General features: G+C 42.0%; 1 protein-coding gene across 1 annotated transcript in view; it reads right to left on the bottom strand.

Annotated features, from left to right (window-relative positions):
• LOC124472645 (dipeptidyl aminopeptidase-like protein 6) overlaps window positions 1-14,247 on the bottom strand; it is a 52,192-nt gene extending 37,945 nt beyond the window's left edge. Inside the window, exon 1 of the mRNA XM_047027619.1 lies at window positions 13,556-14,247. Within this exon, the coding sequence (XP_046883575.1) occupies window positions 13,556-13,747 (192 nt within the window). The 5' untranslated portion in view covers window positions 13,748-14,247. The remainder of the gene's footprint in view (window positions 1-13,555) is intronic.
• Window positions 14,248-14,760: the final 513 nt, after the last annotated feature.

Consider the following 14,760-nt stretch of genomic DNA (forward strand, 5'->3'; position numbering starts at 1 on the left):
CATGTTTCCATAAAAGGTTGAAGTTTTAATATGTAGTACAAGTGTGTAGTGTATGTAGAGTAGGCCTATGTCAACTGTATGTCAATTAAACAGCTATATAAAGCATTTCGTTTCAGCACGCAAAGAGACAGATGTAAAAAGCTCAATTTGATTCCTGTGTGTTTCTCTGTGATGCCACTGCCTGCTGGCCCCTTAAGAGGCACCACTCCTGTCCTCCTACGTGGAGCATAAATAGTTTCACATCTCATCAAATCACAGTGTTTGTACCCTGGCTGACTTCCATCTCTTTCACCTTTCGTTACATCTCTGTACACACGCCACCTGCGTCTCATTTAGGCCAGCTTGTCAGTTTATTTCCATTGTACAAGAGCCCCTCTCTTGGGGAGTCCTCTCCACTAGTTGGGCAACCATCTCCACAAAGCTGCCTGCTGAAGCAACATACCATACGTTCTAAAGAAGAGGGTTTACAAAAGCTTGGTCTACTGTATGTTGAAGCATGCATATCTATTGAGTTCCTGCCTATGACACAGAGAGAAGAGTGTTGAGGAAAGTGATTGGGGGTGAGTTGGGGTGACGATGTAAGGGCATGGTGAGGTGTGCAAGGGTGTGCTCTTAAGAAGACAAGAATAAGTCTGCTGATCTTATTCAGTTAAAATGTTTTGCTAAAAGATGTATTCATAATTATTACAATTAGATAGTTGTTGTCATGTAATCATATGTAAATAAATCAACATATATGTCTTTTGAAAATAGTAGTTCTCAAATACATCAAGTAATATTCAAGACATGTAGAAAGTTTTTTTTTTATAAACTTAGTAATCTGAATGGAAAATGTTGTCATGGCAACTGTGAACTCAGTGGTTCGAGTTATTTGCAAACAGGTCTGAGGAGTACAAATTCCCTTAAAAACCCAAAGAGGTATTAAGCAGCAAAGTCAGCAGCAGCAAATAAGAAAATATAATTTACTAGCCTTCCAAACAGACGCTGATGAACCTTACAAATCTCCTGCTTTATTTCACCTTAATTGGACTCTAGAAGCTTTGGAACGGCTGCTACCAAGAAAGGATTTGTCTGTGGAAATCTAGTAAATTTACTATATTTGTTTCAAGAGTGCATGTCTATTTAGACAGCTTCCACATAATATATTTCAGTACCACATGAGATGGCCAGCTCCGCTGTGATTTTAGCACCAGCATCAAAAGCTCAACTGACCATAATCATAACAGCTTGTAACCCCCAACAAATAACAGTAAACTCTCTCCCCTGCCTTATGTCAGTGCACATTTTCACTCAAGCTTGTAAAACTTCTCTCAAACAAGGGCAAAGCCTCAACCACAATGATGGATGCGGGTCCTGATCATGACATTAGGTGTTGGCAGCATCTTTCCTCCAAACACAGCAGGTACAGAGAAAACACAAGAAATCAAATTCACTTGGAGTGGCCAGGGAGAGATCCTACACAAATGGGCGCTTTGGCCCAAAGTACTCTTATATTTTTGTACCAAACAAATCGTTTTTCTTATTTTTGTCTACATCTTTACATACATACTAAATACTGTTGATGAGTCACACAAAAAAAGACACAAAATAATGGTGTCTTAGTGTTACTCCTTATTCCCATGACTCCTTTCATATGCATATACATACACTGTATATATATTCCATGCAGTGAAAGGTGTCTTTGAACCACTCAAAACACATCCACCCATCAAAAAGTCACAAAATGCCTTCATAAACATAAGCTATAACAATGAATAGTGTTTGATTCGTTTTCAGCTGAGGGAATAGGTAGTCTGCAAATGTGCTGTAACCCCCAGAATTTGTTAAACATAATTTGACAAAAAGCTATGAGCTCAGTGTTGATACTCTGTGTTGTGAATCCATAGTGGTTCAATAATTTCCATCGGACATCAGTCTTGAGATATCTGGGGAAGAAGGATAGAGTGCGGACAGAAGAGAAGGATAGGGAGTGGGCAAGGACAGGACAGACCACAGTCACGGCAGATATGGGTGTGTTAACTTGCCAGTAAGTGCTGCTTGCCTCACCACTGCCCGAGCTGCACAGTCTAATTGCAGTATTTCAATCAGGAGGACTTTGCTCCAAATGAGAAGAAGAGACAATGCGGTCCCTGTGATTTTAAAGTGTTGAAACCCAATTCACAACCAGAAGAATTAATGAGCTCTCTTTCATTTCCAGTACATTCTAACTACATGCTGTTGAGTATAGTGGCTTGGTGTGTTTGCAAGTATATAGGCCACATAACGCTCCATCTACCGAGGTAGCTGGACAGGCTCTGAGGGATGGTTCGAGGTCTGACCGGGAATCCAGGAGCAACCTGTTATCATGGTAACTGCCATTGTCAGCTGTCGAAGCAGTGGTATTGTCAGCTATCATGTCCCCTTCGCCCTCTGGTGTCTGTCCAACTGAAGACCACAGTGCATAACCGGGCCTGGCTCGACACTTCGCAGCCGGCAACCCCTTTACACTGAGAACATTAGCAAGCCATATAACTGTCATCATCTGGTCAACTGTAATCCTCATCCCTGCCCATCCTCCTGTAGACAGTGCTGATGGGGATTCATCACGGTTCAGCACAGTTTATCTGCATTCTAAAAGGTCATCAATTCTGTTCTGAGAAAACATGCTGCCATCTGCCATGGAATACTGAGAGGGGAAAACTTTCCAGAGTCTGACTGGGACCTTTCTTCACTGTCCAGTCATTACAGTAGGCTAATGAACAAATCCATGAGTCCTTAATCAAGTTCATTATCGCTCCTTCACCAAGAAGGGCACTTGAGTGGCAAATAATTAATCTGCCAGTGTTTTCTCTCTGTTTCTCTCTATTCTCTATTTCTATCTCTTAGTCACTTGGTCATCGGTCCAGTCAATCAGTTAATTAGTAAATCAATCAATCAATCAATCAATCGGTCGCTCTCTCTCTCTCTCTCTCTCTCTCTCTCTCTCTCTCTCTCTCTCTCTCTCTCTCTCTCTCACTCTCTCTCTCTCTCTCTCTCTCTCTCTCTCTCTCTCTCTCTCTCTCTCTCTCTCTGCATTATCCTGGGAGTTGACATTTGTTTCCCCTTTGCACAGCAGTTTGTACACAGAGGAGAGTTGTGGAAAGCATTCAGCTGTTTTATGTGTTCCGTTATGGCTTGAAACATGTCTGCTGATAAAGGAGCAAAGCTAATTCAGGCATGGCACTCAGGTATCGCGTGTCATATCACACATTGCCGTGTTCTCAGCCCGTAGGCTTAGCTCGATAGGTGGCGCTATAAAGTTGCACACATGCACACACACGCATCCTTGATTACCTTAGTGTTCTGCGCAGCTGCCACCCACCACCATCTCCTTCTCCCCCATGTTGTCTGTCTGTACTCTCCATTGGGGGATTTAATTCATTGCTCCCTGCCTCATGTCATGCATATTGCAGTGAAGGCAGCGAGCGCTTCCCCATGTACATCCATTCCGCCAAAGTTAAACCTATTCTCATGTATATGAATACATTTTGAAATCAATCAGGTGAGTGTCTTGACTGAACTTCTTTCCACAGTAAAGATTGGCCCCAGGTGGGCTCTATACACTTGTCTGATAAAGCTTGCAAGGCAAGAGTTTACCCACCCCCTCTCTCTGCTACTATCTTACTTATATTTATTTCAACGTCTGCTTCTGAATCTGTACCTGGCAAGGGAAAAAAGTCAGATAAAAATGGCTGTCAACTCCTTCATCTCTAGAATGGATATTTTATGCAAGTGTAGTTCTACACTGGCTTAGAGCAGAAAAAATGCTCTGCAACTTACTGCCATTAGGAATGATGAAGAAATAGCAATTCTGTTTAGGTAATATGGTTGTAACAGAACCCAAATCATTTGTATGTGATGTGTGAAAGTTATCTAGGAATATTTCGGGTTGCTGAACACCAACCCTTTCCTCATCAGAGGCTTTTAGAGAAGTTTTACAACCAGACATACATCTAAGATGTATTAGCAAGCAACCCATAGTACTCTTTAGTGGAAAGCAGCACAATAACATTGATAAAAGAATAGGGCATTACTGTAAATTGATGGGTAAGGGGAAAAAAACATTTCAATTAGGAAAGGAATGGGAACAAGAACCACCATTGAACCCATGTAGGGAAGCTATAGAACTACTTTATAAACCTCTAAAGAGCATAACGAAAAGAGCATGTTGTTGTGGTGTCGATGAGGATCCAACAAGAAGAAAATGTCTTCCCAGGATACACAAACCAGGCAGGCTGGGGCTCTCAGGAGAAGAACACTTTAAAACAGCATACTTCCCTTCTCATCTCTTCATACAAACTATTTTCGCACCGAGAGAAAAAAAGGTGAAATGAGGCTAAATGAATTCACCAGCCATCCACAAATCCAAAAGCTGAGAACACTGTGACAGCTCAAAGACTCTAAGCCAACTACTTGATGGCATAGCAAAAATCTCTGAATATGTTTACTGAATGTCACTTCAAAAGCATATCTGTAGCATCAGCCCAGCCTAGATGACAAAGTCTCAGGATCAGGGAAGAGATTGGTGTCAGGTGTAAAGGCAGTGCATTGTCCATCACATCAAAAACAGTGTAATCGCCTTTGAAGTTCATACTACTTTGTCTACTTGATTGGATTGCTTTTATGAAGTAGACCTATTAAGTATTTGAGGCTTACTTCTGTGAGTTGATGAGTGATGCCGGTCAAACAGCAGAAATGCAGAGCTTAACTACATAAGGCCTTTACTGTAAAAGCTGACCATTTGAATTTCAAACAACTAATGGGACCCTGGCAAGATAGTACATGAAGAATAGATAGTAGACAATGACACACTTTCTTGATTTCACAATTTGATTGGATAAAGAGTGGATAAAACTTGTTTCTTCTTGTTTCTTGTCTTCCCATACTTATGGCACATTACTGTATGTCACAGAATTTCAGGAAGATGCCAGTCTTTTATCCTATCAAATGGCCACAGCTGTAACATTTACATTCAATTCATCAAAAGTTCTCCACATGGTTTCAGTTCAAAACTCAATTCAAACGATTATATGAAAGTGTAACGTTTTTCAATCAATCTACTGTACAATACTGTCTATTCTTTGATAATGAAAGAGCAAGACAACAAGAAACAAGTTCCTGACCTTGTAAGTAATGCTTCAGTTGTTATCAGTTGGTAGGTAGGTACTTTCTGGATCCCAAAGAGAAACTGGGGATCGCAAAAAGAAATTGCGGACTAAACTAGCACTTTATACTAGTTAGTCCTGTTGCATTCACTTACTTACTAAAACACTGACACCTAAAGAATATTTTAACCAAGATAATTTACACTCACCTTCCAAAGTTTCTCCACTCTGGACAACTTGCGTGTTTTCATTCTTGTTGTTGGAAAGCGTTGCTAGTGAGAGGTGAAGTGTAAACAGGGTAGTGGTGGCTGGACTGAGCCTGACGGAGAATCTGTCAGTGCACAAGATGCACCTTACTTCACAGGAAGAGTGATCCTGCACTCAGCAATTCAGCACAAAATTTCCCCCGTCTCACATTAAGAACCTGTGTGTGCCTGTAAGTGTATAATGTGAGTGGGATTCCCTAATACAGTGAGTGTCTTAGTCTGCGGTGTTTGTACATATGTATATTATACAGTACACAATATGTCAATGGGACTAAGTGCTCAGCTCCTTCACAACAATCAGCAGTAAGCCACTTACCATGGCCATTAGCCTTAGCTTGCTATTAAGCAGAGTCCAGCCACTTTATAGCACTTTATCCAGGGTTGTTTGTCCTTTCTGCTTACATATGTAACCTCCCCCCCCCCCCCCCCCCCCACCAACCCTACACACTCACCCTTACTTCCTTTGTCCTGGACAGCTCACTGCGTAGTGCAGCCTTCAGTTATGGCCTAGGTTTGATGCTCTGGCACTTGATTATAAATAATAATATGATACAAATACAAATGATAAAAAGTTGTTCTCCCAGAGAGCTTATGATACTTTATTGATAACCAATAGGATGCTAAACATGACCTTAGTAGAAGTAGCAGTTTAGTTCATTACAAACATGTACCACAGAGAGATTAGACACAACAGTCAGTTGGTCGAGGAACTCATTAACCTGCCAGTTTGGTCAGTATGCCAGTGGGAGGTAGGCAGACAGAGAAAACAAAACAGATCAGAGAAAAAAATATTTGTCTGGAGGCTTCCAAAGCACACTGCTATTTCTACACAGGCCACAACCACCAGGGGTTTGGACTGGCGATTGACACACAATGTAGTCACTGTATTCTCATGATGTTACAGGCAATATGAAGGAAAGAGAGCAACATCAACCATCAAAGCTCTGTCTCAGCGGGACTAAAAGTGGGACTCACTTGCTCTCACAGGTAACTTCCGAAATAGAGAAATCACAGAGGCCATATCCTGTCTCTTCCAGCTCAACAGCAGTCTATCATTTTCTCCCTCTCCTCTTTCTTTCTACACCCCTGACATAAGTCAAGACCCAGAACTAGAAAATGCAATCTTGGGCTCAATCTTTTGGCTGAACCAAGCCAAAAGCTTTTTTCTCTTCTCTGTAGAGAATGAGGTAAACAGTATAACTATTGTTGAAAACAAAGCTTGAAATACATGGTTTAGACTTCAAGGTTAGAGCTGAAAGGCAGCCTTATGCCTAATTTATTAGCATAGAAGACAGGAAGAACAGTATGCGTCTGCCTTGTAGACTTGGATACATCAGTTTCTGCGTCTAAGTAGGAGCAACCCGAGGTGCTGCAAACTCTCTAGGGGAGGAATGGATTAGATTGAGACGCAGTAGCGGAAAATGTGACAACGATTAAACATATTTTTGTGGTAACAAGTGCTCTGCACTGTAATTACAGTATGGCTCCCTTACAGTGGGTGACTTCTGAGTGTGTACATATTTGTGTCGCATTTACCGTATACTAATGTATATGTGTGTATGTGTGTGTGTGCATGCATTGGTGTTTGTGTAGATGTGTGCATCGGTGTGTGTTTGTGTGTGTAGTGGCAGGGGGCGCTGCTGTATCATTGCAGGGTCGATAAGAGATTCTGTAGTGTGACACAATGTATTACTTCTGCCTGGTTTCACCTCAGGACACATTCTGGCAGAATACAGAGTTCTCGTTAACACTACAGGAGAGTAGGACCTCCTACTGTAAATAAACACACTGTTACTGCATTCTTCCTTGGCTAATTACTCATGGAGGAAACAATTCCAGAACACCATAGCTACTCAAGTTTTGTAAATATTAATTTAAGGTTTGTCAATTTATCTGGCTAGTTACCTACCTACATATGATTTCATGTCAGTTGTTTGGGGATCGTGTTTTTGGTACACAGTATTGTTGCTAAACAATACTTTGAAGCTTTAAGGATGCTACTGTACATTATTAACATATTATCATTCATAAACATACATCTATTCTGTTCATTTTCATAGCATGTTTGATATTTTTAAACGTGTATGTACTATAGGCAAACTCATCAAAATGACCCATGTCAGGTTAGGTATTGTATTACAATAGGAGAGAAGAGTACACGTTTCCTGTATTAGTAGCATGCTCCTAGGCTATAAGGAACTCCAGAATTATCATCCTTTTCAGAATCGCTGTGTCTCTATCTACCACTCAGACTTTTCCCTGCCCAAGCCTTGGCTTGCAACTGGTCTATGTCAACGGGCGGTTGCACATAGCAGAGGCTGCTCTGCTATACTGCTGTGCTATACTGCTGTGCTATACTGCTGTGCTGCTGTGCTAGAGTGCTTTGCTCGACTCTACTGTGCTTGATGCTGTTGTTCTGGAATCTACTGTGCTTGATGCTGTTGTTCTGGACTCTGCTGTGCTAGATTGTTGTGCTAGACTCTGCTGTGCTAGACACTAGTGTAATAGACTCCGCTGTGCTAAACTCTGCTGTGCTAGACACTGCTAGCTAGACTGTGTGCTAGACTGCTGTGCTAAAGTATGCTGTGAGAATGACAGTGGTAGGCTCTGACCCCAAACTATAATATCATCTTGGTCAGGTCAATGTGTTACTGTAATAAGTGTAACCATAAATAACCCCTATAAGATTTGCCCTATTGTTATACTTCTGTTTCTATATGTTTTCACCTGACCCATACCTATTGTCTACCCACTGTCTGTGTACAAGATTCACTGGCTGCCTGCACTATTTCTGCGCTCCTTCTTGGCTGGAACATGATAGTCTCTTGTGGCATAACAAGGGATAACAGCCTTTGCATTACTCAACTATAGGATATGATTACCTCACATAAATATTGAAAGTACATAATGTACATTGTTTGCGAGGTCCAAAAAGTCACCAAATAACTAGCAGTTACAAACATAAATCTGATAGGCCTATGGGTAAACACATTAATTGCGACAAGACAAAAAACATGATTTTGTGCCTGCCTTTACTTCTTTCTCCTGAGCACTCAACAACTTTGATCACCAGTCAGGTTTGCTTTTGTCCTCAAACTGTAAGTCTCTGAGTAAAATCTAAAACAACTATCCATCCAAAACACACCGTAGGCAATGACAACCACAGATGATAGACGGAAGCCAGGGGTAAATTAAGAGTTACAATATATTTAGACAGAGAGATGAAGTCTGAAGCAAAAGGACAAAAGTTTAAAAGAAGTGACAGATGGTTGGTTGGTGAGGAGTTCAGACTGTCTGCCTGGGCAAGAAAGAAAAGCCTCAATGACTGACAATGAAACATGTTCTTATCCACATGAATAATTCATCAGATGACATTCAGATTGTAACTTCAACCAACAGTCTGAAGTCCCTGTGTAAATGAGAAGAGGATGGATTTGGAGAAAGTAAACTACGCTATGTATCATGGGGGTGGAAAGAAAACAAAACAATTGTATAAACATAAAGCTGCCACTGTGAAGCACACAGAGAATTATGGAGGCTATTTGGAATTCAAACAACGTATCCTGAGATAAAAGGCTCCGCATTTGTGCACCATTACCGTACCACTGAAAAAGGTATGGCCCTTAACAGGATGCAATATAGAGCAACAACACAACAATGAGTCTTTAACCGTGTTATCAGACCAGTGCAGCCAGTGTTTACTGCTACAGTAAGAGTTTGTTTGGTCTGGATGTTTACGTGTGTGTGTGTGCATGTGGCTGGCTGAGGCCGTTCTGCGGAGGGGGGTGGGAGTGGATGATCGACGACGTGTCAACAGATTGCCGTGGAGACAGCAGGGAGGGGAGGACCTGTTCAGTGGAACGTGGACCTTGGGGGCATGACAGCAAAAACAGGTCGATATTTTGTAACATGGTGTCCACGGCAACAGAGCCTTAAGGAGAGGTTTGTATTCATGAGATTTCTGGGAAAAGGACAGTCAGGCTTTTTGGATGAAAAACAGGGCAGATCCACCATGTCCATTGCTGGAGCTGAGTGTTTGCTAAGGGCTGGTGTGTGTGTGTGTGTATATGCATTTGTGTGTACCGCGTCATCCCCAGATGGCAATCTGAGCCACCAGGAAGCAACATAGTGTGCGTGTGTCTTTTGTGCGCGCAGAGATTAAGCCTCACCCTTCCACCTTTGCAACCATGGCAACACAGAGCAGGAAGTCCTGGTGTGTGTGTGGGGGGGTGTCCTTTACACCAGGGAGCACAGCCACAATGACCTGCTACACCCGTGTTGATCTAATATCTCATAGATCTACACTATTCAAGCTGAACCTATGTACAACCAGAAAGACACCCCCAGTGGTGACAAAGTCTTTAATAAGAAAACACAACCTGGAGCAAAATACTAGGACAAGTGATGCTTCATACGATTTTTGCTGTTATTCGGATATAACCAAGGATTGGGGAGCTGGGAGGAAATGACCCATCTCACCATCCATTTGTCTTTCTCTGACTACTCTGACCAATTAGTTTGGCTGATCCATGGACCCTGAAGACAGTCTGACAGTCCATTGTGGTTTAATGTCTAAGAAGAGGCCCATGCAGGGTTACCCTGTGGCCAATCAGAATAGATCAGGAGTGCTCTTTAAGAGTTCAAGCCATAGCTGAGTTTGTCAGGACAATGAGTGAGTGACGTGTGTGTGAAAGTGTGTGTGTGTCTTGACAACCCCAAAGTCAATTGGGAAAGTAACGATCTTCAGCACCACGGACAGCGGCGCAGACAGACGCTGAGGTGTGTCCTGGACAGCTGATCTTTCTTTCCTACATTTTACATTTAGTCATTTAGCAGATGCTCTTATCCAGAGCGACTTACAGTAAGTACAGGGACATTCCCCCCGAGGCAAGTAGGGTGAAGTGCCTTGCCCAAGGACACAACGTCATTTGGCACGGCGGGGAATCGATCCGGCAACCTTCCGATTACTAGCCCGACTCCCTCACCGCCAAGCCATCCGACTTCCCCCCTGGTCAGAGACACAGCATTGCAGCCCATCAGCTGACTGGGCTGAAATTTGGGATGAAAGGCACAGGACTCCTCAGGAAGGAGAGTTTGCACTCACGATATGATAGGTGAGAGCTGGACTCTCTCTAGTTTGTTCCGCCGTATCTCAACAGATGTAGCCGGTTGAAGGGCTGGTGAGAGCTTCCCCTTGACGAGGCCCAATTTAATTGACCGTTGTTGCTTTTGTTGAAACCATTTCTGTTACAAACGCACCAAGCTTAAAATCTGGTTTGCGTTCCATTTCCAAACTGTGTTTGAGCGTAACTCTGGGGTGAGCTCATCCCAGTTCCGCTCAGTGGTTGTCACAGTATGTGTTTGGGAACCAGCAGGAGTGTATTCTGACAGACAGATGGAGCTACTTGAGGCAGCCCTGGTCCCCTTTGGTGTCTCTGTGACTTTGACACGTCTGTCGAGCAGTTCTCATTCCCTTTGATCCTACACATCAACACCTTACTGTGCTGTACACTGTAGAGACGTCCAGACATGAACTGTACAGGAGGGATCCATGTTTATACAGATTTCAAGATTTTTTGAAGCCAAATGTTTGGGATTGTATGGACAAGTGGTCTTTTAGATTGTTTACAAGATTAATATATACAGAAAGCCTTAAAATATTTAATTCAGACTGTGAGAGTAGTTCATCAAGCTGAGAATAGTGTTTGGCTTGGATGAATAGTATAGATGAGGGCAGCCAAGTGGGAATTAATCCCTCTATAGAGATGAGTTACTCATTATACTGTAGTTAAATAGGGATTTAGAGTATGCAAAGACAATATTCATAATCCACTTGATGGCTTTGTATAAAGTGAACTCCATTGTAAGTAAAATCCTCACATTTTGCATAAACTGTTAATTGTATTAAAGGGGTTACTATACATACGAGTGCCTTTTTAAAAGGGAATTTCTCAACCCATTCTCAAAAACCCTACCAGCCCACCAGGGGCTTCAAATCTGACCTGTGTACCAGAACGTGCAAGTAAACTTGTTAGAAACGAATGCTTCCGTGTAACAGCATAATCCCTTTGTGTACAGCACACTGTCAGGCTGGTTAAACTGAACAATGGAGGTTGTTTAGATACCCTCTCTAATGGTTGACTGCATCTGGAAAAGTCAACATGGCTGTTCACTAAGGAAGCTGTGTCCACAGGTCCCTGTGCTCTAAATGTCACCATGTTTTTACACTAGCAGCGCTAGCAGCTGCTATGCTTAGTTAAGAGTCCATCCTGCTTTTAGCAGCTGAGAGTATATGAGACGTAGAACTGTAGAGAGAACTGTGTATTGATATCTTGTCAGTGAGTGATATAATTGTTATGTTACTTTACAAGATGAAACATAATTTTCAGTTTCAGACAAAAAAAGATTTCAGCAAGTTCAGCAACTCTTCTTCAGAAAAGTGTTTGATGTTTCCTGGGAGAAACACCTTAGTTGAAAACACTACTATGACATAGTAGTGATGACATTATATGACACTGATGCATTCAGTGTTCCATGGAGTTTGTCTAGCTCTTTCTGTAATCAATCCAGCAAAACATGTAAACTGGTACTGTGAAATGGCTAACGCTTGATTGAGGGATCTTCACCACACCAAAAATTAGGGAAATGTCAAAATGTATGTTACTTAATAGTAAATAACAAACATAGAATATGTGGGCCTAATGCTGAGGTAATGAGGAGACTGCTAGAACTATGAGCTTCTCTGTCGCCAAAAGGCAATTTCATGCTCCATTACCACACAGGGGAATATCACCACTGAAGGTGACCTAAAGTAAGCTGTGCTCACCTAATGACTATATATACCACAGAAAACGGTGCTCCTCAGAACTGGTTCCGATACACAAGTAAACGAACAATGATGTGCACATGCAGCGTATGAAATCTACATGAAACATAACCTCTGCTCCTATAAAACACTGTTTACATATTATTTTGACAGATAAAATGCTAAGCTCATGTTTGGGAAATAGTGGGAGAGCACACCCTCGCTCCTGAAACAACAGACAAGTGTTATAATTGCTGCTATTGGGCTGTTGAGGGCTACAGGGATATCGGAGACAAGAGTAAGCGTTAGCCTTTATTGCCCTTTTGTCAGCAGACTCATCAATAATTCAAAGGGACACCCTCTCCTTGACGGAGTCTATATAACCTTATTGTCCTCGCTGTGTCTAATACATTAGAGGTGGTAAATGTCCTTCAAGTTGGTAACAAATTAGAACGTAACTAATAAGAACATACTAACATAATATGACATCTTTCCAGCAATCTACACCACTACATGGTAAAATCCTTTTGCCTTAACTCTTAAACCCTCACAAGGGTTTGTGTCCCCAGCGCACACACATTATAGGCCCTGTTTCCTATAATGCTTTACTAGCCATCCAAAAGTGCAACCAGTATGTACTGCACTTGCACACAGCAAGGTTAGGGTTAGGGTCAACCCTATATGTTTGAGCTATGGCAGAGAAATATGCAACAACAACAAAAATCATAACATCGGGAACATCGTCTGCCTCATTTTAGAACCATGGACAGCGCCAGAACCTTCCACTGCTAGAGCTCTTACAGTCTATTCTCAAGTGGCCCTTGAGAATCATGTTGTTTTGGGGGGAATCTTAGGAAACAAAACAAGCTCAGTAACCTTCTCAGTACATAATTAAGTTTGCATTACTTGACGGAATGGCCGACTGTGGATCAAATCATCTTTTGGCAAGCGACCAACGATATGATTTCCTTGAGTGGATGCCTCAAAATTAGAAATTATACTCGATCAGATTGCGTAAAGGATAAACTGTCAAACTAGGATCCCGTTTATTACCTCTCACATCGGAAAAGTTCAACTGAATATATAACTACATGATGGCTTGATGTTATGGCCAAATTCACATTTAGCAAAATAACTGAAGTAACTCATTCCAATCGTAGTCCATAACACACAAGTCAAGTTTGCCTAAACATTTAACCTTTTAAAGAACTGAGGGGCTAGATCCTCAGATTTTCTGCTCGGAAACCTTATATTCGACATGCTATCGCTGTAAAATGGTGGGGAAAACTGTTTAACTGAACACTTTTTTACTGCATGGACATGGCAAAAGAAGAGTGAATTAATTCTGTAACTGCTCTTACGTCCTCATCCTCACGGGCGTTTTTCTTTCGGTCTCGGACGTGCGGTCGGCCGTCTGGTACCGACTGGGGGGTCTTTCCCCCATTCTCCTCGTCCGCAACCTGTCCCCCTAAAAGGTGGCTGGCCTCAGGTGGGTGTGGGAAAGAATTGTTCGTGTTAATCTTCCCCGTGAATCTCTGATACAGTGAAGCCATAAGTCCAGTTCATATAAAACACTACAGCATGTCAAAGCCAGAGAATGTCTCGTCGGTGGGGACTATTTCTTATGGTTTTCTTCGCGCTTCGGAGAGATCCTATGGCGGACAGCCAATTTTCCCTCCGGAACAAAGACAAGAAGGCAAAAATTGATGATGGGCCCCAATAACATACAATTTTCAGAAAAAAATGTACTTGAAGTTGAATTAGAAAATGATTAACCGGTAATCCCACTGATCGATTTGCTGCCGGCTCAAAAGCAGACTGTTGGTGTAAATAGTTGGTCTGTATTCTAAGCACGTTGTTTTCCCTCTTCAGTTCGAGAAGCCTCCTCCCAAAGAAATATCAAAGCCGTCGCTTCCAATCAGCTATTTGATCCAAACTCCAGTAAATGGATACAATACCAAAATGTGTTGAGTCTTTATTTAAACAGTAAAGCTTTGGCTGGACCGGTTATGAGAATTTGTGAGTGAAGGACGCTGAGGATCCAAGGCTCTCTGCAAACGCGCTCTGCATTGAAAGTGACCTGCTTGTTAGCCGAGCTAGAATCATTTCACCAATGCGCGCAGATGTGTCTTGGAGGGATAACACTTCCACTCAATTAAATACTGCAATATCCACTGTATGTTATAGATCATAGAATTATTAAATATCCTCAATTATTTTCGAAATTATATTTGGTTCCGATTATTCCATTGTCAAGGTGCTCGAGTGCCTCTTTGTGGCGAACTGGGATAGGACATCTTAAAAGAAAGGAAGATCCCTCATAAATAGATTCTAAACATAGGTTAGCCTAATTTAAAAGTATTTTGCTCAAGTCGTATTCTCACAAAAGGTTTCCTTGGATCTTCAGACTTCAGCCTAGGTACTACCACTTACCTCCCAAAATGTCATTTCAGATATGCAAAATGGGGCCTTCAATCCAGTACAGTGGAAAACTGGCAATTTGGGTCTGAGGCAAATCCAGAAAGCAGGGTTGTGGGGTGCTGTAGAGTATGTAAAAGCATACATT

Source organism: Hypomesus transpacificus, chromosome 10 (assembly GCF_021917145.1).
Source record: "Hypomesus transpacificus isolate Combined female chromosome 10, fHypTra1, whole genome shotgun sequence".
NCBI classification, from domain to species: Eukaryota; Metazoa; Chordata; class Actinopteri; order Osmeriformes; family Osmeridae; genus Hypomesus; species Hypomesus transpacificus.